At 43.9% G+C, this 23,352-nt stretch overlaps 1 gene segment (V, D, J or C); it reads left to right on the top strand.

Annotated features, from left to right (window-relative positions):
- Positions 1 to 17,228: 17,228 nt before the first annotated feature.
- The window catches only part of LOC146869610 (Ig mu chain C region membrane-bound form-like), a 130,924-nt gene continuing 124,800 nt past the window's right edge, over positions 17,229 to 23,352 (top strand). Inside the window, 1 exon segment of the C gene segment in view lies at positions 17,229 to 17,613. Within this exon segment, the coding sequence occupies positions 17,595 to 17,613 (19 nt within the window).

The following is a 23,352-nucleotide window of genomic DNA, read 5'->3' as shown; positions in this document are numbered from 1 at the left end:
TAAATATTGCTCCAATTCCTGGTTCACCCTTTCCGTTTGTCCATCCGTCTCTGGATGGAAACTGGTGGAAAACCGAGTTTCAACTCCTAACCCTTTCATAAAAGCCTTCCAGAAATGTGAAACAAATTGGGTTCCCCGGTCTGATATTACGATCTTGGGTATTCCATGTAATCTGACAATCTGTGTACTAAAGTGTCTTGCTAACTGTTTTGCTGTAGGGATTCCCTTTAGGGCCAAGAAGTGTGTCATTTTTGTGTATGCATCTACTATTACTAGTATGGTATTTGTCCCTTGACAGGATGGTAAGTCTGTAATTAAGTCTAGGGTGATTGTATGCCAAGGATGAGGAGGAATGGGAAGGGGTTGCAACAGCCCTTGTGGAGCGTGCCGTTATGATTTTCCCTGAGCGCATATCTCACAAGTCTTTACATATTGTTCAATGTCTTTACTCATCTGTGGCCACCAATATTTTCTTTTAATTAGATCGGCTGTCTTGAACTCTCCCTTGTGGCCAGCCAACAGATGATCATGGCATTCCTGCAAGGCTTGCTTCTGCAATGCTGTAGTCGGCAAATACAATGCACCTTCCTTAAATGGTAATTCATCGCGAACTTCTCTTCCAGGTTCTTGTTGCGCCCATCTCTGCATTTCTTCTGGGGTTAGAGCCTGGATTACCTTTTCCTTAAAGTTCAATATATCAGTGGCGCCTATAATCTTGGTATCTGGTATGATCACTTGAGCGCTTAGTGGACTTTTTTCTTCTCCGGTTCCCAACCTAGACAAGGCGTCCGCCTTTCCATTCTGTGCCCCCGGCCGATAGGTTATCACAAAATCGTAATCGGCAAAGTACAGAGACCAATGGAGTTGGCGAGGTGTCAAGGTTCTGGCTGACTTCAGGAATTTTAAGTTCCGATGGTCCGTGTAGACTGTTACCACGTGGTGGGCCCCCATTAGATAATGTCTCCACTCCATGAAGGCGTCTTTTATCGCCAGCAACTCTTTTTCTGTAATCGTATAATTGATTTCTGCTGGTGTCAACTTCCTGGACCGATAAGCCACCGGATGTAACTGGCCCGTTTCCTTATTCCTTTGAGATAGAACTCCACCAATCGCAAGGTCCGAAGCATCTGTCTAGACATAAAAGGGCTCCATCGGATCGGCATGAAGGAGGATAGGCGCAGTGGTGAACTCTATCTTCAAATCTTTAAAGGCTTGCTCTGCTTCCTCCGACCATTCGAATCGTGTTCCCTTCTTCAGTAGTCGCGTCAAGGGTAGTATTCGTCGAGAAAATTCTCCAATAAACCTCCAATAGAAATTTGCGAACCCAATAAACGCTTGTACTTCTTTCACACAAGTGGGCGACTTCCATTCTTGTACTGCCTGAATCTTTTGTTTGTCCATATGAATGCCTGCTGGCGAGATTACAAAGCCCAAGAACTCTACTTGTGGAACTCCAAAAGCACATTTCTCCAACTTGACAAATAGTTTGTTCTCTCGTAGTTTCTGCAAAACTCCTCGAACCTGTGTTTGATGCTCCTGTGTATTCGTTGAGTAGATTAGTATATCGTCAATATAAACAATTACACATTGATCAATGAATTCACTGAGCACATCATTTATGAAGTGTTGGAACGCTGCAGGCGCATTACACAACCCATAGGGCATCACCTGGTATTCAAATAGCCCCAAGCGTGTTCTGAAGGCCGTCTTCCACTCGTCTCCCTCTCTAACTCGAATAAGGTGATAAGCTCCCCTTAAATCCAACTTCGTGAACATCTGTGCTCCTTTGATCTGGTCCAACAAGACGGAGATAAGGGGAAGAGGATACCTGTTCTTCTTTGTTATCCGATTTATGGCTCTATAATCAATGCACGTTCTCAACTCGCCCTGCTCCTTCTTAGGCACAAAAAATAGTGGCGAGGACACCGGCGATTGGGATGGACGTATAAATCCATTGGCCAGATACTTGTCGATATACTCCTTTAGGTGATGATTCTCTTGTTCCGTCAAGGCGTACACTCGACTGCAAGGTAAATTTGCCCCTGGCTCCAAGTCTATTTTGCAGTCATAAACACGATGAGGCGGCAGTTGCTCGGCTTCCTGTTCATTGAAAACGTCCTCGAAATCTTGATATTCTTGTGGAATTGTTTGCGTATTTATCACGCACACAGAGACTTCCGCTGAACATAAGGCATGAGCCGGGTTCTGTTTACTCGTTGCCTCGTGGGCCCCAAAACAGTTCTCTCTACAATATGCCGAGTTAATTTCAATTGTTCTGTTGCTCCAATTGATTGAAGGATTGTGCTCTGTGAGCCAAGGAAGCCCCAATATAAGTTGAAATTGGGGGGCATCGATTAGGTTAAAGTGCATAGCTTCTCTATGCCCATCTTCTTGAATCAGCTCTATCAACTCTGTGTGACTCGTGATTGGCCCTGAGGATAGATTGGTACCATCGATTGCTCGAACTGGTTCACTTTTAGCCTTGGCAATTGCTTGCAGCCCAATCTTAGTCGCGAATTTCTGATCGCAGAAATTGCCTGTGGCTCATGAGTCACTGTCACTCCTTTCATTATTTTTTCACGAAAACGGATTGTCAAAGATAAAATCAAATGAGGCGAAGACGACTGTAATGTATTCGCCAGCCGATGTTCCTGAGGAGTTGATTTCTGATTCGCATCCACCTGCACAACTCCTTCTACAGGTGGAGCTGCGAGTTTTCCTTCGGCTTAAATGAACCCTTTGGCTTTTTTGGACAATTTCGCACAAAATGTCCACTAGATCCACAATACATACATAAGTTGTTGGCTCGTCTTTTCTCCTTCTCCTCCTTTGTGAGCGGTCCTCGAATCGTTCCTATTTGCATAGGTTCAGATCCTGAGGTTCCTTCTGTACTTCTTCCTGTTTCAGCCTTAGCTCGGTCGAATCGCGGAACCGTACTTCTGTACTCTCGTCTTCTCTCTCCTCTTCTCTCTCCCTGCCGGAAATCCAGTTCTAGCACTAGGTCTCTCAGGGCGGAAATTTCAGTTGGACGATTCGGTATTTGAGCCAAGCCATCTTTCAATTCATCTCGCAGGCCTCGATAAAATATTGATGTCCTCTTGTTCTCCGGCCAATCAGTTTCCATTACAAGTTTGTTGAATTGAGCTAGATAAGCCACTAAGTCTCTATTTCCCTGCTTCAATTCCAAGAGCTCGTTATCTACTGCTTGAGAGATCCTTCGTCGGTCAAAGATTCTCAAAAATTCTTTCTTGAACTCATCAAAATTCTGCAATAATGGATCATCTCGTGACACTATCGGCATCGACCATGCTGCTGCATCTCCACTTAAATATGACAATATGAAGGCTACTTTCGACTGCGCATCAGGAAAGATAGAAGGGCGACACAAGAAATGAAGTGAACATTGTGTAATAAACACCTGCGCCTTTTGTGGGTCCCCACTAAATCTCTCTGGCGCTGCCAACTGTATTACTGGCGACAAAGAATGTATTACTTGCGTTGTTAGCTTATTTGTGTCTTCCATTGAAGTGGTGGGACCCTCCCTTCCAGTTGAATACGGTTGTCTCATCCTCTGTGCTAATTCTGCCGTCTCTTTCCTAGAATTCATTACCTCCTGCCTTAGACTTTGATTCTCTTCCTTAACTCCTACCAATTCCTTTTGTATCGCCTCTAGGACTGACCCTAAGGTCTGTAAATTTATTCCCTCAACCATTTTCTTTTCTGTTCGGGTGCAAGATTAATACGTGGGCACTTCACTCTGTCAGGGCTCACCTTCAGCTTCCGCTGGTTACTGTCGTCTTGCACAGGAACAGAAGCTGCTAGCTTCCCGACTCCCACTACTAATCACTCAGCCCCAAGAAATGTCTTTGGCTCTAACTGATCAGCAAGGGGGAAGGGGGAAATTGGATAAAATAACAAACGAGAGAAGAGACTGGTTCTGGACCTTCTGGTTTTCCTATCTGGAATTCTTCTTCAGCTATCACTCTGCTACTGAAGATTCCTGAGGTAACTAAGCACACAACATTATTATTAATCCTCCTCTACTCTATTCTATCTCTTTTCTTCTCTTCTCTAATGGTGTTTTCTACCTACCCAGTATCCTGAACTCTGTGCCTCTCTTCTTGTTCAACTCTGCCTTTTTCTTCGTTCTGGTTATTGATGCCACTAATTATCTGTAAAACATATATTCGTCTTTATTAAAACCTATTTGTCTTGTAGTCTTAATATCTTTTAACTCTTTCTCTTTTGACCTACCATAAATCTTTCTTCTTGTGGCTTCTATTCTTTCTTTTCTTGCTTCTAGCTATACTAATAACTATTGTCTTCTAGATGAGTCTTTTGTGCTTTAACTTCTCCAGTTGCTTCCTCTCCTATGGTTACTGCGATCTGTTATAGCTCTGGTAAGTGTTTCTCCATACTTTCCTAGTTGACTGTTCTTATTGTCTTTAATACATTTTCCCTTAGTAATCTCTTCAGTATCAACTACAATATACTTCGTTTCTTTTCAGGACTCGGAATGCAGATCTCTGCTGTCTCTGGTAAGTCTTTACTTATTGCGTCACCAAACACTACTTATCATTTTAATGTGACCTTAAATAACTGCCAATAATTCACTTAGCTTTCTACTGTCTTCTCTTCAGGTGCTGTAGTCGTCGTATCTTGTCTCCAGGAGCGACGAGGAAAAACTCCGAACTCCCTCAGTAAGTTGCCTCTACGGACCCTGCGGCTTCTCCTATTCTCTTCGGTAAGTATTGACACTTCTCCCTTGTGTCACTCTGAAAACTTCTTGACAAGGTATTCTCTTCAGAACTGGGAACTCTCTCGAACACGTCTTCTCTGAGGAAAAGTCTTGGTGAAGTGCGCACTACCTCAGGCGTGCGCGCGTCACATCGTCTCCCGCTAGATCTGTTAGCAACTAGACCGCCGACCCCAGCGTCTGCGTGGCCATCTTGGAAATGCGGGCATGCCACAAACTCGACCATTGAAAACCATTCAAGACTGAAGCGCCCATAGCACTTAATTCCTTGCGCTTCGTTTTGGAACTTACATTAGGGGTTCTGACACTGGGGGGGTGTTCGGCGCGTATGCGGGCACATGTCTCCATGGTTGCTATGGGAGTTCGGTCTGGACGGTGTGTTTTCCATACAGTTGTAAAATCGGACGCACGGGACGGATCGTAATTGCGCGCTCGGACTTCAGTTTTCACATTCGTACGGAAAAACGTCCTTGGACGTGTCAGACTCTTTTTCCGACCCGAGGACGTGTGGGGGAGTTTTCCCAATGCGATTCGTATGGACTTTTTCCCATACGAATCGTACTTGGCAGTTTGTACGGTCCTTGTACGATTCGTACGGAAAAAAATCCGGATACGATTCGTACGGGGACATTTTTTCCAGGATCGGACTCGACCCCTTAGTGTATGGTGGCTACTACACTTTCAGCCACTGTGATTCCTATTCTTACTTTGATTACTGGGATCAGGGGATCCAAGTCACAGTCAAACAAGGTAAGGATTTTGTTTTTCTCCTTTCCTAATGACATCATAGCTACTCAGGAAAAACTTTAGTTGAAGAAATGTGTGCATGGTGAGAATAAGACATGTTTAATTTTGACTATCGATGTGTAAATTAAGGACAAGGGACCTACTACCTGTCACATCACATAAATACAAGTGCGTTCAAAAAGTCGTAATTTAGTAGAGGCAGGTGATCGGCCCGAGTTTCCTATCTAGTACTGACTAGTTCTGATTAATGAATTTATTTAGATTTGTTGTACAAATAGGTGATATAAAAGAAGAACAGTGTGATACACTCTATACTAAGACACACTAAGACCAAAGAGTCACTGACATTAATATAAAGTAATAATAATTAGAGATTAGACAATTCAAATTTATAATGCAAGTGGGTGTTGCTAATATGTAAGATGTGTCAAAGGTATGTGTTCTTGGAGGATTCAGATGCTATGTTTGCTATTCACTAATATCTGAAGTATGAATGTACATTCACCGGTCACATTTGGTCAGCAGAAAATCTGATTTATACAGAGAACATATTTATAATTCTGGCTGGCACCCTTAATTTCAATAATTGTTATTTCAACTAGAGCGCTCTGATACCCGATATCTCCGGGCCTAGTTTGCGCTATATAAAACTCTAAAAAAAACAAGCATTTGCAATGCAATAGGTCTTGCATTATAAAAGTATGAGCAGTTGGCATTGCTAATAATAATGCAACACTAGCTATTGGCATTGTAAATGATAATGGCATTTATTTATGTGTTTGTTTTATAAAATAGATTAAAAAAAGGCATTGTCATGAACAATGCCAATAGCTTAAACTTTTGCAAATGCGAGACCTATTGCATTGCAAATGCTTGTTTCAGTACTGCAGGTTTTTTAAACAAGTTTTAGTCACTTTGTGTGTGTGTGTGGTTGTGTGTGTGTGGTTGTGTGTGTGGGTGTGCTTGTGTGTGTGTGTGTGGTTGTGTGTGTGGTTGTGTGTGTGGTTGTGTTTGTTTGTGGTGGGATGAAATGCTCAGCTATTTTCACCTAGTCATCTGAGCTTCTGTGGGATGCTGCAGAGGCCAGGCGGCATGAACAGCTCGTGAGCCTGGCTCGGCCCTCTCCAAAGCTCCTCTCTATTTGAGTTTATTTGGTATACTTTTGTTAATATAGTGCTTGGAATATATCTCTGCCCAAGCAGTCTGGAGCTGCAAACATTGGCCAAGGTACCTTGGCAGTTTCACTTAAATAGTTTGTTTATCTGCTTTATATAGCGCCAATGTGTCGTAGTGCAGGTGCTTTGGAAAGCGTGAGGTTTTTATTGGCTGTTCAGCTGTCACTACATTTTAAAACAGAGAGATGGTGAAATGTTTGGACTGTGGGAAATTATTCACACAGACAGCGACATCCTCAATAACTGAGCACAGGAAGATACAAGAATTCCGAATTAAAAGGGCACAAGACAGGCTAAATTACTAAAGTGAGATTCGAGCTCAAGATTTATGCGGAGCACAAGGGGGAGTCAGACTCCGCAGCCTTACAGGACTCTTTGGTGCTTATTAAATGCACTGCCCTGCTCTACACCAGCATCAGCTATTAATCGACTTTCCTGCAAAAATAAAGGTGTCAAATCTACACGCATCCTCAGAGATAAACATGTCGCGATAGACAAGATCGAGCTAACCTCAAACTAGTCGGCTCTCATTATGGTTGTGCACTTGGATCATTGTTGGGATATCTAATGTAGAGGGAGATAGAGTAGACTAGTTTGCCCAAGATAACACAAAAAGCATGCAAGTAGGTAATCGATTGGCACTAGATTGCTAGACACATAACCCATTTCAAAATTTTCCAGTCGATTACTCAAAACAATTTGACCATTTCGTTTAAGACCGTGGGATTTTTATTGGCTGTTCAATCAATCAATCAATCAATCAATCAAAGACATTTCTAGAGCGCACTACATACCCGTAGGGTCTCAAGGCGCTGGGGGTAGGGGGGGTGCCGCTACTGCTCGAACAGCCAGGTCTTCAGCTTCTTCCTGAAGGAGAGGTGGTCTTGGGTCAGGCGCAGGTCGGTCGGGAGGGAGTTCCAGGTCTTGGCGGCCAGGTAGGAGAAGGACCTTCCTCCTGTAGTCGCTCTTCGGATGCGGGGGACCGCGGCGAGGGCGTGGTTGGCTGAACGGAGGTGGCGTTTGGGAGCGTAGAAGTTGATTCGGCTGTTGAGGTAGCTCGGGCCTTGGTCGTGTAGGGCTTTGTGTGCGTGGGTGAGGAGGCGGAAGGTGATTCTTTTGTTGACGGGGAGCCAGTGTAGGTCTCTCAGATGTCCGGAGATGTGGCTGGTTCGTGGGATGTCGAGGATGAGTCTGGCTGAGGCGTTCTGGATCCGCTGGAGTCTCTTCTGGAGCTTGGCGGTGGTACCGGCGTAGAGGGCGTTGCCGTAGTCCAGTCGGCTAGTGACGAGGGCCTGGGTGACGGTCTTCCTGGTCTCGGTGGGGATCCACCAGAAGATCTTCCGTAGCATGCGTAGGATGTTGAAGCACGCCGAGGAGACGTTGTTGACTTGTCTGGTCATGGAGAGGGAGGAGTCCAGGATGAAGCCCAGGTTGCGTGCATGGTCTGTCGGTTTGGGTGCGGTGCCCAGGGCGGGAGGCCACCAGGAGTCGTCCCAGGCGGAGGGTGAAGAGCCCAGGATGAGGACCTCCGTCTTGTCTGAGTTCAGTTTCAGGCGGCTGGTCGTCATCCACTCGGCTACCTCTTTCATCCCTTCGTGCAGGTTGGCTCTTGCGGCGGCGGGGTCGTTGGTCAGGGAGAGGATCAGCTGGGTGTCGTCGGCGTAGGAGATTATGCTGAGGTTGTGTTGGCGTGCGATGGCCGCGAGGGGGCTCATGTAGACGTTGAAGAGGGTGGGGCTGAGCGAGGATCCTTGGGGGACGCCGCAGATGACTTCGGTGGCCTCTGACTTGTACGGTGGTAGGCGGACTCTCTGTGTTCTTCCGTCGAGGAAGGAGATGATCCATTCCAGAGCCTTGTCCTGGATTCCGACGTTGCTGAAGCGCTGTACTAGGGTGCGGTGGCAGACAGTGTCGAATGCCGCGGAGAGGTCTAGGAGGATGAGGGCCGCTGTTTCTCCGTTGTCCATCAGGGCTCGGATGTCATCGGTGGCGGCGATGAGGGCGGTCTCGGTGCTGTGGTTGGCTCGGAAGCCAGACTGTGAGGGGTCGAGGGATCCATTCGTCTCGAGGAAGGCGGCCAGCTGCTTGTTGACGGTCTTCTCGATGACTTTGGCTGGAAACGGGAGGAGCGAGATGGGGCGGTAGTTCTTGAGTTCGGTGGGGTCCGCTGTGGGTTTCTTGAGTAGAGCGCTGAGTTTGGCGTGCTTCCAGCTCTCGGGGAAGGTGGCGGTGTCGAAGGATGTGTTGATGATGTCTCGCAGGTGGGGTGCGATGACAGCGTCGGCCTTGTTGAAGACGTGGTGAGGGCAGGGGTCGGTCGGTGATCCGGAGTGGATGGAGTTCATCGTGCGGATGGTGTCTTCGGTGCTGATCGGGGTCCAGGCGTGGAGGGTGGTGGTGGGGGGTGGTTGTTCGGTCGTGGTGTGCGTTGGTTGGTTGTTGAAGCTGTTGTGTATGTCCGCGATCTTGTTGTGGAAGTATGAGGCGAGGGAGTTGCAGAGGTCTTGCGATGGGGTGATGTCGTTGTTTCCTGCGCTGGGGTTGGATAGCTCTTTCACGATGTTGAAGAGTTCCTTGCAGTTGTGTGCGTTGTTGTCCAGCCGGTCCTTGAATGCAGTTTTCTTGGCGGCGCGGATCAGCTGGTGGTGCTTCCGGGTGGCAAGCTTGAAGGAGGTCCTGTTGTCCGGTGTAGGTTCCCTTCACCAGACTTTCTCGAGGGCTCTGCAGTTCTTCTTGGAGCTCTTGAGTTCGTTGGTGAACCATGGGGCTTTCTTGCTGCCGGGTCTGCTGGGCGGGGTCCTCAGCGGGGCGAGCTCGTCCGCGCAGTTGCTGATCCACTTCGTGAGGTTGTCGGCGGCCTGGCTGGGGTTCGCTGAGCTGGCAGGAGGGTGCTGGCTCAGGGAGGTGGCGAGCTGGTCGGCTGTGATCTTGTTCCAGCTTCTGCGGGCAGCCTGTTGCTGGTGGTGGTGGGTCGTCGTTCTTTTGAAGGTGAAGTGGACGCAGCTGTGGTCCGTCCATTGAAGCTCTGTGGCGTGGCTGAAGTCGATGTCTGTGCAGGAAGAGAAGACTGCGTCGAGTGTGTGTCCGGCGAGGTGGGTGGGGGTGAACACCAGCTGCTTGAGTCCAAGATTGGCGAGGTTGTCGAGCAGGGTGCTGGTGTTGCGGTCGTTGTTGTTCTCCAGGTGGAAGTTGAGGTCCCCCAGGAGGATGTAGTCAGCGGAGGGGAGGGCATGCGGGCTGACGAAGTCGGCGATGTCCTCGCTGAATTGGGTGCGTGGTCCCGGAGGTCGGTAGATCAGGGTGCCTCTGAGGGTGGTCTTCGGGTCGGTGTGGATCTGGAAATGCAGGTGTTCGGCAGTGGTCAGGGTGTTGTCGGTGCTGGTCGTGAGACGGATGGTGTTCCTGTGGATGATGGCGATGCCTCCTCCCATCTGGTTGGCGGTGCGATCCCTCCGGGTGATCTTGTAGCCCTCTGGGATGGCGATGGCGATGTCGGGAGCTGAAGAGGCGTTCATCCAAGTCTCCGTGAGGAAGGCAACGTCCGGGGCTGTGGCGTCTAGGAGGTTCCAGAGTTCGATGGCGTGTCTGTGGACGGAGCGGGTGTTGAGCAGGATGCACTTGAGGTGGGTGCTGTTGGTGTTCGCCTTGGCAGGTGCTGGTGCGAGGCAGGTCTGGATGCAGGTGAACTTGCAGGCGTGGCAGCTGAAGGGTCCGTGGGTGCGTCGTGGTGTGGCTCGGTAGCATCCTGGGAATCGGCCGGTGTTGAGTGCGATGAGGGTGGCGGCGGTGTACGTCAGGCGGGTCGGTCGGGGTCCTCGTGGGCCAGGGGTCCTGGCGCTGGGCGCGATCCGGTCGCGGACGGGCGCAGACGGGCTTACCTTTGGCGCACCTTCGGCGCTCAATCGGTGCTCCCGCTGCGCGCGTCCTCTGCGCGGTCGCTCTGGGGACGTCATAAGAAGGGAGCCGGTCGGGAGGGTCTGCGGGGAGGCGGGAGCGCGATCCAATCGGCTGTCGGGGGGCGGGGCCACGGGCTGGGGCGGCGGGAAACGCTGGAGCCGGCTTGGCGGCCCTCGGGTGGCTGGGGCGGCGGGAAAGGCAGGTGTGGGCTCGGCGGCCCTCGGGAGGCTGGGGCGGCGGGAAAAGCAGGTGTGGGCTCGGCGGCCCTCGGGAGGCTGGGGCGGCGGGAAAAGCAGGTGTGGGCTCGGCGGCCCTCGGGAGGCTGGTGCAGCGGGAAAGCAGGTGTGGGCTCGGCGGCCCTCGGGAGGCTGGTGCAGCGGGAGCGGCAGCAGGCACAGGAGCGTGGGGGTGACCAGGCCGAAGGCGCTGTGGTCACTCCCTAGAACTTGGTCTGGCTCCCCTTAAGAAGGGAGCCGGTCGGGAGGGTCTGCGGGGAGGCGGGAGCGCGATCCAATCGGCTGTCGTGGGGCGGGGCCACGGGCTAGGGCGGCGGGAAACGCTGGAGCCGGCTTGGCAGCCCTCGGGTGGCTGGGGCGGCGGGAAAGGCAGGTGTGGGCTCGGCGGCCCTCGGGAGGCTGGGGCGGCGGGAAAAGCAGGTGTGGGCTCGGCGGCCCTCGGGAGGCTGGGGCGGCGGGAAAAGCAGGTGTGGCCTCGGCGGCCCTCGGGAGGCTGGTGCAGCGGGAAAGCAGGTGTGGGCTCGGCGGCCCTCGGGAGGCTGGTGCAGCGGGAGCGGCAGCAGGCACAGGAGCGTGGGGGTGACCAGTGTGTAATGTTCGGACCAATGTGCTGCTGCTGCACTTTGCCATTCTCTACTCTGCCCGAGGCGCTGATGAAACACTGCTCCTCTCTGGTGATTTACTGCTGTCACCACATTGTAGTGCTACAATAAACAGTAAATTAAGCAATAAATGCATCAGCTAAGCACGCGATGTGTGGCGCTTTAGCACAAATAAATAAAAAATGCCATTAGTTAAACACGGTGCTGCATGAAGCTCAACAAACAAGCATTGGTAACATAGCACATGAAGAGCGGCGTCGGAGAAACGGGTGCCCTGCTGACATATGAAGCGAGGGAAAGCAAAAAAGCACAGGCTTTGAGCTTATTTGCTTTAAGCCACGCCCTTAACTACATCGACCACGTCCCTTGGAGAGACCCTCCCAAGTTCTTTCATTCCACTTGAAGCCCTGGTTAGAATACATGTGAAGTATGTGAGAGCACCACTTTCATTTCCAAACATTTATGCTGTCACCTTTATCATGCAGGGGGCGGAGGGGATTCCTAAATGAGCCATAAAAAACAAGCAAATCACCAGACGCTTACTAGCAGGAAGTTCAGGTGAAAAGCTTGAACTTGGTGGGCAGTGAGGTACACACCCAAGCAACAGGGGGTTGCACCAACGGCGTGTATAGATGGAACCTATCTTTGTTGTGTCACAAGTGGATGGGCTTAACAAGTACATTTAATTATGTGTGCAAGTGCTCAGCAATTGAAGTGCTACCTGCCAATTAATCAATGCTATTTGCATGATGTATGTGGATCACGATTTAAAAGAGGTTTCCAAGTGGGAGAATGCCAGTTTAATAGATCCGCTATAACGCGATTCATTTCCGTTGTGTGTAAAGTAATATGGTGGGCAAACAACTTTTGTTTACTTTTGTAGTAATGGGGGCACGCAGTGAGGCGTGCTGCCATTGTTACAAAAGTGAATAAATAGAAAAAAAAGTTGCTTGTCCACCGTATTACTTTTACACACAACGCAAATGGCAAACGCAGTTCACCCCCCCCCCCTCCTCATGGACAGTTCTCCAAGCAGTGTTAGAAACAGTAAGGCGGACGTCTCAAATTTCACACACTACACCAGATGGCGTTAGGCGACTTCCCATGCCTGCTATCTACGGCGCATATAACATGAAGGGCTGCGGCTGGTCAGTTCGTGGGAATGCTAGCAGCTGCGGAACAGAGTATGGGCAGCAGGAGGGAGGAAAGCATTGCGCCAGAGCAGGCCGATGTACTTGCCCGCTCTCCCCCTGAAGCCTCCAATGCCTGCTGTGCATGGTGCAGTAACAGTCCAGATAAGAACAGCGCTGTTAACAACGGCGCTGTTGGAGCAAGTCGGGTTAAACAAGCCATCACCGAAATAAAGAATAAACGCTGCTGAGGGTGCCCGGGGCTTGTGCTGCCTCACTCGATGCACAGGGTATGGTTGGGGGGAGGGAAACGCTGTGTTTGAAAATAAACAGGTCGGTGAACACGTTTAAAATAAAAAATGAAAACATGAGCGTTCAAGTCTAAAATCGCGCAGTTTTTAACATCCACTACGGACGAAGTCACGAAACAGTAATCTAGCAGGGAAATGTTACCTTCACCCGCTGGGGAGGGGTGGGGGTGTGGTAAACAAGCCATCATCCAAACAAACAAGCGCGGACAGAGGGATGCGGATTACATAGAGCAGGGAGCTGGAAACAGAGCGAGAGACAGGCGGAGATCAATAGCCGCTGGGGGAAAGCAGCTGATTGAAAGCTGGAAAGTGGTGGGGGCCCGGAAGCAGAGACAGGAGCAGAGCCATTAAAAAACAAGCTAAACCCTTGCACATTATTTTGGACACTTTTCCCGTTTCTTTGTTTTTTTTTGTCTGAGATTAAATGGCTATCATGTGTGAATTGGAGAGTAAATAGTGTGTGCATTTCTGTGTTGAACACTTGTGGAGGAGTATAAAAGCAATGTAAACGGTGCGTGGAAATGTGCAAGTGTATGTATAGGATATATGAATGTTATATGTGGTGTTTTACATAAAAGTGTGTCCATATAACATAAGGATCTGCAATTGCGGAGGGGTAATATGGAGTAAAAGCTGTAAGTATTTTAAATAAAGGAATATCATGAAGTAAAGATATGTTGAAACTGTAAGCAAAGAGACAGTGTACAATGAAAAATGTTTTGGTGGTTTGCAAAACCTGTAGCCTATTTAAGCAGATTTAGTGTGTACGCCTCCGTGCCTGTGTGTTCATCTCTGTCTCTGTGTGTACGTCTCTGTGTGTGCGTCTCTACGTGTGAGTCTTTGTCTATGTGTGTACATCATCAAAAGCAAGAATCTTGCTTGTAAAGCTTAGTATACAAGCCAGCTGTTTTTACGTGTCTCTAAGACATGCTTTGAAAACAGGGCCGGCGAAGCGTGGCGCGCGCGCGCTTGGGGGCGGGAGAGCGGACCCTTTGAAGTGCTCCCAAAAGGCAGAGTGCATGGCGGCACGATGCGTGTGATTGTGCGCGTGCTAGCCTTGCAATCCGCTTTTTGGGAGCACTTATAAAAGCCCCTATAGTCTCGCTTTGAGATCGCTTACGTGATAGCAAGGCGAGACCTAAAAAAAAGTACTGCATTTAAAAACTGAGATAATTGAGACAAAAGAAACGTATGAAATTCGAGATCGAAATAATGTAAGGCTGATAGAAATAGTTTTCCATTAAGAGAGAAAGGGAAATAAGTAGCTTTTCATTTTTTCTGAACATTATATTAATAAATAAAACATTAATCCCGAAATTATGTTAAGGCAGAAATGGTCATTATATAAAAATTAGCAAACAGGCAAATTCTTCACACACCACTTGGTTATTTCCAGTTTATAAAAATGACAACAACGGTTCCAAATAAACATCAGCAATTCCCTAAAATGTAAATTATACGTCGATGAATCTCAGAAGTAGGTCAACGTGAAAGAGATGAAGCAATACACATATACATTTTGCATGGCAAAATTTAAATTAAACATAAACGTATATCTGAATGTTAAAGTAAATAGCAGATTTTCACCAGAGTGGTCTGACAGAATATTACTGTTTTAGGCAGTACAAAAGGTACATCACTGATCCCACCATTAGGTACATGGAGCTCAGGATACCAAAGAAAGAGAAGTTTTTTTAATCAAAAATAAGTTTAACATCAACAGGATTGAAGAACGCTCAACTACAGTAATACGCTAATAGAATCCAGAGCTCCCAGGAAGAATCTGAAAACATGAACCTGTCATTTGAGAAAATTCTGAAAATGTTCTAAACGCAGCTATTGATGCATACATATAAATCCATCAAACAGTCAAGTGTGCAGTACATTCCGGTGCAAAGTCCTGCAAGCCCGTTTTTTGCCAGTAGGGGCACTATTCAAATTCGCTGTGTAGGGAGCAGCTTCGAAAGGACTCCAAGCCACCATTACTTCAGGTAAACGACTTTTTTCTTCTAGTAAAAATTGCATCAGGTTATGACCTTTCTGAGGAGTATCCCCTAGTGAGTAACTTTTTTAGTGCAGAGCATTTTATAAGGAAACAGATGCATCAGTTGGTAGGAAATCCAAGCAGAAGTGATGCCTGGTGAGTGGCATTGAAAGAGGCGGGAGCAGGGGGGTTCTTGCTATAGAGGAACTGGCCTCCGCAACACTATGACACCTACTTCGATTACTGGGGAGCAGGGACCCTCGTCACCGTCACATCTGGTAAAGTTAATAGATCATTGTGTTGTTTGTCAAAATGCAACAATAATCGTTTGTCTAGAGGAAAAATTAACGTGACAAATGCCTGTTGCTATTTTATTTAATTATCCTTTTAAAATCAGCTCAAACTTTCGGTCCATTTTGCACAGTTCAATGCCAGAGAAACGGTTTGTTCTTCAATTGACACATTTAAAAAAGTAATTGTTTTTTAAAGTAGGTCTTCTGGTTGCGTTCATCTGTGGGTCGAGGGCCAGGGGTCACACTCACAGACAGGAAAGCTTATTTCAACCTTCAAATATCAAATCAAATCAAATCAGGGACATTTATTCAGCGCACAAATCACTCGAAAGTCTCATGGCGCTTGCAGACAGTTTTGAAAGCCTGCTTGTTTAGTTGTCGAACAGCCATGTCTTTAACTTCCTGTGAAAGCAGTTGTGATCTGTGATTGTGTGTAAGTTTAAGGACAGTTTGTTCCAAGAGGCAGGTGCAAGAAAGGAGAAGGACCTTACTCAATTTTTAATGGTGCGGATTCTGAGAGGAGTAAAAAATAATTCATTGCTGGTTCTCAGGGACCTGCAAGGCTGGCACCATCTTCGCTTTTTGGCCCAGTACTCCGGGCCAGTTCCGTACATATTTTTGTGTGTTAAACTGAGAAGCTTGAAGCGAATTCGCTTTCTGACTGGGAGCCAGTGTAGAGATCTCAGACTAGGGGCCGAAGGGGATCTAGGCGGGAGGTTGAGAACCAGCCTGGCCGCAGTGTTCTGCAGAATCTGAAGCCTTGTAAGAAGGCCTTCGTTGACTGAGGTCAACAGGGCATTGCCGTAGTCCATGCGGTTCATAATCAGTCCCTGAATTAGTGGTTTTCTGGCTTCCATTGGAATTCATTTAAAAACCTTGCGTAGACTGTGCATTACACCAAAGCAGGAACCAATTATATGTTTAATCTGACTTTTCATTGACAATTTGTTGTGCATATGGAATCCTAAATTCCATACAATCTGTTTTGGGATTGGACAGGGGCCTAGGTTCAAGGGTGACCAGTCATGTGACCAGTGTTCATGATCCTTGCCGAAAAGCACAATCTCAGACTTGCCTCCGTTTAGTTGAAGGTGATTTGTGCTCATCCACCTATCAACTTGGGACATGCATTCTTTGAATTGCAACTTTGTCTCTACCGGATCAGGGACAAGGGTGATCAGGATCTGAGTATCATCGGCGTACGATACAACATCGAAGCCGTAGGATGCGATCACCTTGGCCAGCGGTGTCATGTAAACATTAAAAAGAGTCGGGCTCAGAATAGAGCCCTGTGGCACTCCTATCTTGACTGATCTGCTACAGGAAACAATGTTGGCCACCTGTACCGTTGTAACTCGGTCTGTTAGATAACTCTTAAGCCATTTTAAGGCATTCCCCCTGACACCAATGTCCCAGAGCCGTTGTTCTAGAATGCTATGGGAGATGGTGTCAAAAGCAGCGGATAAATCTAGCAGGACAAGAATTGCTGACTGACCTCAATCCACTGCTAGCCTGATGTTATCTGTTACCTCTACCAGTGAAAAATTTACTCTCGGAAGAATTAAGAGACGTGCCAATTGTCATAAATTGTAACGAGCTCGGCTACCTCCCGAAAAATGTGCGCTGTTTATTTTTCTTCATCAATGTAAACTAAACTGAAGTCACGAGAAGGTGGCAACTCATATAACATAGTCAAAGGAAGAGGTTTATGTGTTGGAAACATGTTTTCAATATAGGGCCATTGACAACGATTTTGCTATGAGTAGATGTGACTTACTCCTGAGGCACTAATTCTTAATCCTGAATTCTAGTAGTAAATTCAGATTCCGCCTATTTCACTACTGGGTTATTCCTGAACTCCATGCGTACTGCAAGAGTAGGACACTTTGTGAGTTGGGTCAATGTGTGTACCTTCTAAATGCACAGTGAGCTGCACGGTGTACCTGGGGAGAATTGGGGTTCAGTGTCTTTGGAGCCTAGGCTCAGACTCTGTTGGCAAGTTGTTCTGGCCAGGCATACTAGTCGCGACCGGGGACTAGTGGGAAGAACACAGGTAAACGTCACTGTTTAGAAATGTCATGGTTTGCCCGTTCTGATGACAGATAACATTTCCTTTCTAATGTTAGTTTGTTAGTGAGAGGTTTATCATATTATCCTATTATAGCACATTTTCCTGTATGCTTAATTTTTAGTTCTATGTATCTCAGAATCGTTTTTATCGGCAGGAGTAATATGTTTTTTTATGTTTAATATAGCATTATGTTGGATAGATGGATGGATGGATGGATGGATGGATGGAAGATGGATTGATTCTAGGAACTACATTGCATTCCTTCACAAATGATAGAGTTCCTTTTTTGGGGCCCAAATTGGGGGTGTGGGGCTAGTTTATTTTTTGAAGTGCAGGCACCGGGAAGTATACCATAGTGTGACTGACATTTCAGCTTCTTGGGACAAGGGACGATGGTGATCGTCACAGCAGGTAAGGGCAGTTCTTACTCTTGGGTTTAAATCACAACCTGTAGTAAATCTGTAACTGGAAATATGAACTAGACAAGATTCTCGAAAACCTATCTTTGATATTTCAGTGTAAACATTGTGTTCTTTCAACCTTTTATTCAAAACACTATTTTGATGTGTCCTGCCATTTTTATGGTTTAAATCAGGGGCACTGGGTTGTAAAGTTATACATTTAACAGGTCTGAAAGTCTGCGTGAGACACTGGCAGGGAAACGGGTCCACAAACCTTCGTTGCAAACACAATCTGTGTTCTGCTTTGGAGGTCTGCTGTTCATCACACAGGTCTTTTAACATTTGATGCACCTTTTGTAACAGATTGGGTATTCTAGTAGAGTGTGTTATATCGATTTCAGTTTGCCTATGATTTATTAGTTCAGAAAGTATTTGCCAGAGTAAGCCTGGGCCTTCGAGCTCAGGGCTGCAGGAAGGGTGGAGGCAGTTTTAGTGCAGTGGAGGCAGGGAATGAAAGACTGTCACTGCAATGCCTTCGATTACTAGGGACCAGGCGTCTTGGTGACAGTGACATCAGGTAAGAAACACGTATTTTCCCATGTAAATATGTAGGTATTGATTAGCCACGTATACGTATTCGCTTTAGTCAGCTGTTGTTGAAGTTCCCAGTGTTTTCTCTTTAAAGTAAAGAGTATTTAAACGTAGCAATGCAGCCTGTTTCCCTGCTGAACTGAGAACAGGAGGTCCTTTGAACAATCAATCAAGCGTTCCCAGTTCAAACCGGATTTAAATCAGTATAGAATGTAAAAATGTACTTTGTTAGAGCAAACCTAATCGTGTTGATTGCTCCAGTTTACAAAATATTACCCTTTGAACTAGCCGGAGCACATCTCCTAGTCTGACACAATAATAATTTGAGCCTCCCGCTCTCTCATCTTTATGTTAAACTAAAAGACACATGAAAGCACTACATCTATTCGTAGATTTACAACTACTTTTCCATGTCCGTGGTAGTGTCTGAATGTTCAATATTTAGTGAAAAGCACTGTTCCCTACAAAGATCTCTGAGGCCATTGCAAAGTGGTTGGTTGCCTTTACAATAAAATAAAAAAATTTAAAAAAATTAAAAAGCAATGGACATGTGGTGGATAGCTTTCGCGTTTAAAATTCTTGAGGGGAGACTCTCTAAATACCAAAAGAAGAAAAAAGTCCTGGGTTTCAAAGATCCCTTGTAAAAGTGCCAACAAAATCCCTTAAAAAGAAAATGTTATACTACATATAACTGCCAGGTAGAAAATATGTCGTCAATTAAAAATCATAGGGCTAGAGGGTATTTGTAGTACACTAAACTCGAAGCAAGGCCTTGTGCGTATTATGGATTCGACTACTGGGGAAAAGTAACCTGCGTCGAAGAAACTTAAGGTAAATTTTCCTATTAACTCTACTTTCTGCTGCACATTGTGTTTTACCTGCTTTAAAGTTTCTCCAAAGACGATTACATGGGGCTATTGTAGGAGAGTGACGTGGTTTATCACAATGTGATTATTATAGTTTGTATTACTGGGGTCAAGGGACGGTCCTGACAGTCACAACAGGTATCAATATGTTTTTTCTTTATAAGATTTCAAAATTCCACTGTTTTGAGTTTTTATTGCTGAATGCTTGTACTCCATATTTTACCTTCACATTGTTGTAGTGAATCCCTTAATTAATTTACCACAAATACCTTTAAAAAGCTAAATAAGTACTCTGAATATTTTGATAACAAATATTTTATGCGAAACAGACATGCACATAAAATAGAAAGTAGATTGAGACTGTTTCTAAATTGACCTCTAAAAACATCTGTGACAAATGCTTAAAATAATCTATTTAAAAAGGTATATGTGTCTATATGTCTCAGACCTTACAATGATTCTAGACATAAATACCAAATGTTACAGAAACTGCAGGATAAATGAATGTTAGGCTTTAATATAGATGAGAGTGGGGATCTTTACAGTAAGAACAGTTTATAGCATCGTTGGATTGTTTATATTATATCATTAAATTAGATTACATGCACTGTATTCTTGTAGAGCAGAGTTGTTGTAACTACCGTGGATTTGATATCTTGGAACTGGCGCAAAATGTAAAGAATTTCACAATATTATTAATATTATACATATTGTAAGAGGCCCTATTGAATAACTGTCAGGCAATTCGAAGATGAAACTAGGAAGTCAATTAGTCTAATAATATTGTATTTCAATTAATTGGGACAAAGAACATTGCTCACAATTCCGTCAGTAAAAAAACAAATCCGAGTAAAATATCATGTTTTGTGATAGCTATGCCTATGGGATTTTTTGTTTGGTGTATCACAAATGGCTTCTCGTGGTTAGTTTAGAGAATGTGTATATTGATATTTCAATTGTGTTTAATTAAAACTCAATACATTTGACAAAAAATTGCAGCATTTTGTGTTAAGATATCTTTAATACTTCTGTAAGGGCAAGGGAGGGAAATAAACTGCTGTGATTACTATGGAGCTTTCGATTATTGGGGGACAGGAACCATGGTGACTGTCACTTCAGGTAAATGAAAACCTATCTTGCATTATCAATTTTAAATTATTTGAAAACTATAAACTTGTGTACGTTTTAAATGCACAGATATATAAATGTGCTGTGTTGAACCTAGCTTGCTCCTTATTATTGATATCTAAGTAAGTAGTTTGTGAACAATATTGTTTGAAAAGTCTATTGCCTCTCTTTTAGTCCTTTCTCTTGTTAAATACTAATCATTCCTCTCACTATATTTATACAGTTAAAAGAGTTTCAATTATGTTGACCAAGAACACATTCCTTCCTGGTGAATAAATTGTAGAACAATTTGCACTAGTTAAACAGAATTGTAGATGCCGAATTATAGTAGGTCAAGAGATGAGAATTTAAAATATGATGAAAATTAAAAAGTGGAAATATTTAATTACTCGAGTTATGAATGACTTCAATATTATACATTAATGTATATTCAGTAACTAAAACTGAAAAGCTGTAAATGACTACCGCCAAACTATTTTTCGTGTTATTCTAAAAAAATCAGTGTTATCATTTTTCTTTAAGGCACCTGATAATATGTGTTACAGAAAGCATAGCAGATAACAGCTAATATAATCTTTAACCAGATATAATTGAATCCCCTGCATTCATTAAAATGACTAGATTTATTATGACTTGATATATTCATTATAATTAGTAGATTTAATAGTAATTTATGTGTATGCATGGGACTTAAATGGGAACAAATAAGTAATCACTTTTCAACCAAGGGTTTGTAAACTAACCTAGTGCTCAGAATTCTTTTGAAGATAAGATTTCTAGTTCTCAAAAACTACATTCTGTCAATATAGTATTGTTTCTAGTTGTTGACTGAGATTTTCTCGGTGTGTCATTTGACTATTGGGGACAAGGCATCCAAGTCACCGTTACAGAAGGTAAAAAAACACATTAAAATGTATTGTCATCTATGTCACTTTCAATTAAATGTTTTTCTTATAATAGGTTTTCAGTTAAAACTAGAGATCAACGACTCTTTATCAAAGTAAAAAAAGTGTAATAAAACGTCAGTTTTTTTTTTCAAAGAAGAAAGGCAAGAATACCTAAACTTCGAACTGCAAAACGAATTAGATATATTTAATATAACCTTCTGATTAAATGAATGCATAATGAAACAGAGTAAACACCATGCCACCTGGGGAACCAGTTTTCTGGTAAGTCTAATTTTAGATATCCTGTGCAGATGGCCTGTTGTGGTTTTAACACCCGGTAAAAAAAAGAGCTGGCCAGGACATCTGGTTACTCAGTTGAAAAGGGGCTTTCCAGACAATTTCCTCTAACGGACTTATTTTATTTACAAAAATAAGTATATATACAGCAGATATCTGTTAATGTCATTATTAGGCCAATTGTGAAATAATTATTCTTATATTTAATGAAAGTTATTGGTATTCAAAGTGCAGGTATGTCCAGCATAAATAGTTTTACCATAGTTGTTATGTGGCAGTAACATAAGCAGTATACTCTTTGGTGCAAACGTTTTTAAAATGTAAGTAAAATATTATACGTTAAGGTACTTAATGGTTCTACCATAGGCATCTTTTATAATTTTGGAGGCTAGGCTGCTATCTTTTTGCGAAACATGATATATAAATGTGTGGGATGATATCCTTAATAAGCACTGAATATGCTTGTTAAAAAGTTTCTTTTTTTCAGGTTAGCTATTTACTTACATTTTAACACATTCTTGCATGGCAACGTTTGTAGAAAACTATTCACTCAAGAAAACAAGTTTACTTTAAACATATCAGTTACAATATACTATTTACGATAGATTGCTATTTTACAACTATTTGATTGCAACAGTTTTTTATAAGTCAATTTTGTAGGGACTTTTATTTCAGTCCTTTCATGCATCCAATCAGTCAATCTGTTTTTTTAATTAAAAAAATTAATGTTAATAAAGTATGTATGTAAGAAATAGCAATTCATAATTTAGTAATTCTTTATGTTAGACAGCTAGAGTTAAAAATCATCAAATCCAGATCCTAGTCTATAACATTCTTCTGAAAATATTTTTGACATTATATATGTATATATATGTACATATATATGTGTGTGTATCTGTTGTGTGTGTGTGTGTGCACTTCATGGAATTAAGTTAGCAGTTACGAGAGTAACATTATATTTAGTTAACTGAATTATGCTTAATTAAATTAAATTAAATTAAATTAAAAAGTAGATTTAAAGTGAAAAACAATTTCATATAATGTGCATTTTGTGAACGCATATCATTCAGGATAGAGGTAATACATATTCAAATATAATATAAAATGTACACCAGGTTCACCTGACATGCTTTTATTTATGGCCTTAAAAAACAGAAGTAACACAAAAAAATGAAATGTATTTCAAAATGCAGTCCCTCAGGACTTTATTTGTAAAAAAGAAAGAAAGTTGGTCCATGTTTGGTTAAATGGATCACCTATTGTGAGACACAGAAATATGTTACCATTAAAGGTAAGATACATTTTACACTTACTTTATTTACCACATACTTGTTCTTTGTTTGCTGGCAGTACTAATCACTTTTTGTATTTTAAATTACCAGTTGGTGAGTAGACAGTAATGTTTCTTATTTAGCTTGATTTATCATTATTTTAATTGATATAAAAAGGCAGTTGTAGATAGTCATAAAAAGACACTCCATTTCCCGAAATATTACAATGTAGGATTCCTTCTGCTGCAAAACAAAATTGCAAATGTGAAATGTACTTGCGGTGTGTCCCCATAAATAATTATTTAAGTGGAATCCTATTCATAGAAATATGTGGTTACCATCATTTTAAAGAATTGGTTTTGTTTTAAGTCAGACTTTAAATGGAAATACATCTTCTTTGTCAGAAGTGTGATTTTATACCACAGTGCATGGACTTTTTATGTCACATTAGTTTCCATTTCTATAAGCTTTAACAGTAGCCCCTTTAATTAACTGTGTGCTAAAAATATTAAATACAAATAGACATTCATACAAAAAGTCTACAGAAATTGCCTCCTAGCCCTTTCTTCCCACTAAGGGGGAAACAAATGTGGAAGTAATTAGATATAGAGTTTGAGAAGGTTGATTGTTTTTTGTAACTAGCGGCATAGTGTAGCATTAAATATCATCAAATTTGTAATTTTATATAGTGTTGAAATTATTAATTTTA

Source organism: Triturus cristatus, chromosome 1_1, assembly GCF_964204655.1.
Source record: "Triturus cristatus chromosome 1_1, aTriCri1.1, whole genome shotgun sequence".
Taxonomy (NCBI): domain Eukaryota; kingdom Metazoa; phylum Chordata; class Amphibia; order Caudata; family Salamandridae; genus Triturus; species Triturus cristatus.
The sequence above is the reverse complement of the archived record's forward strand: the minus strand, read 5'-3'. Positions and strand labels throughout refer to the sequence as shown.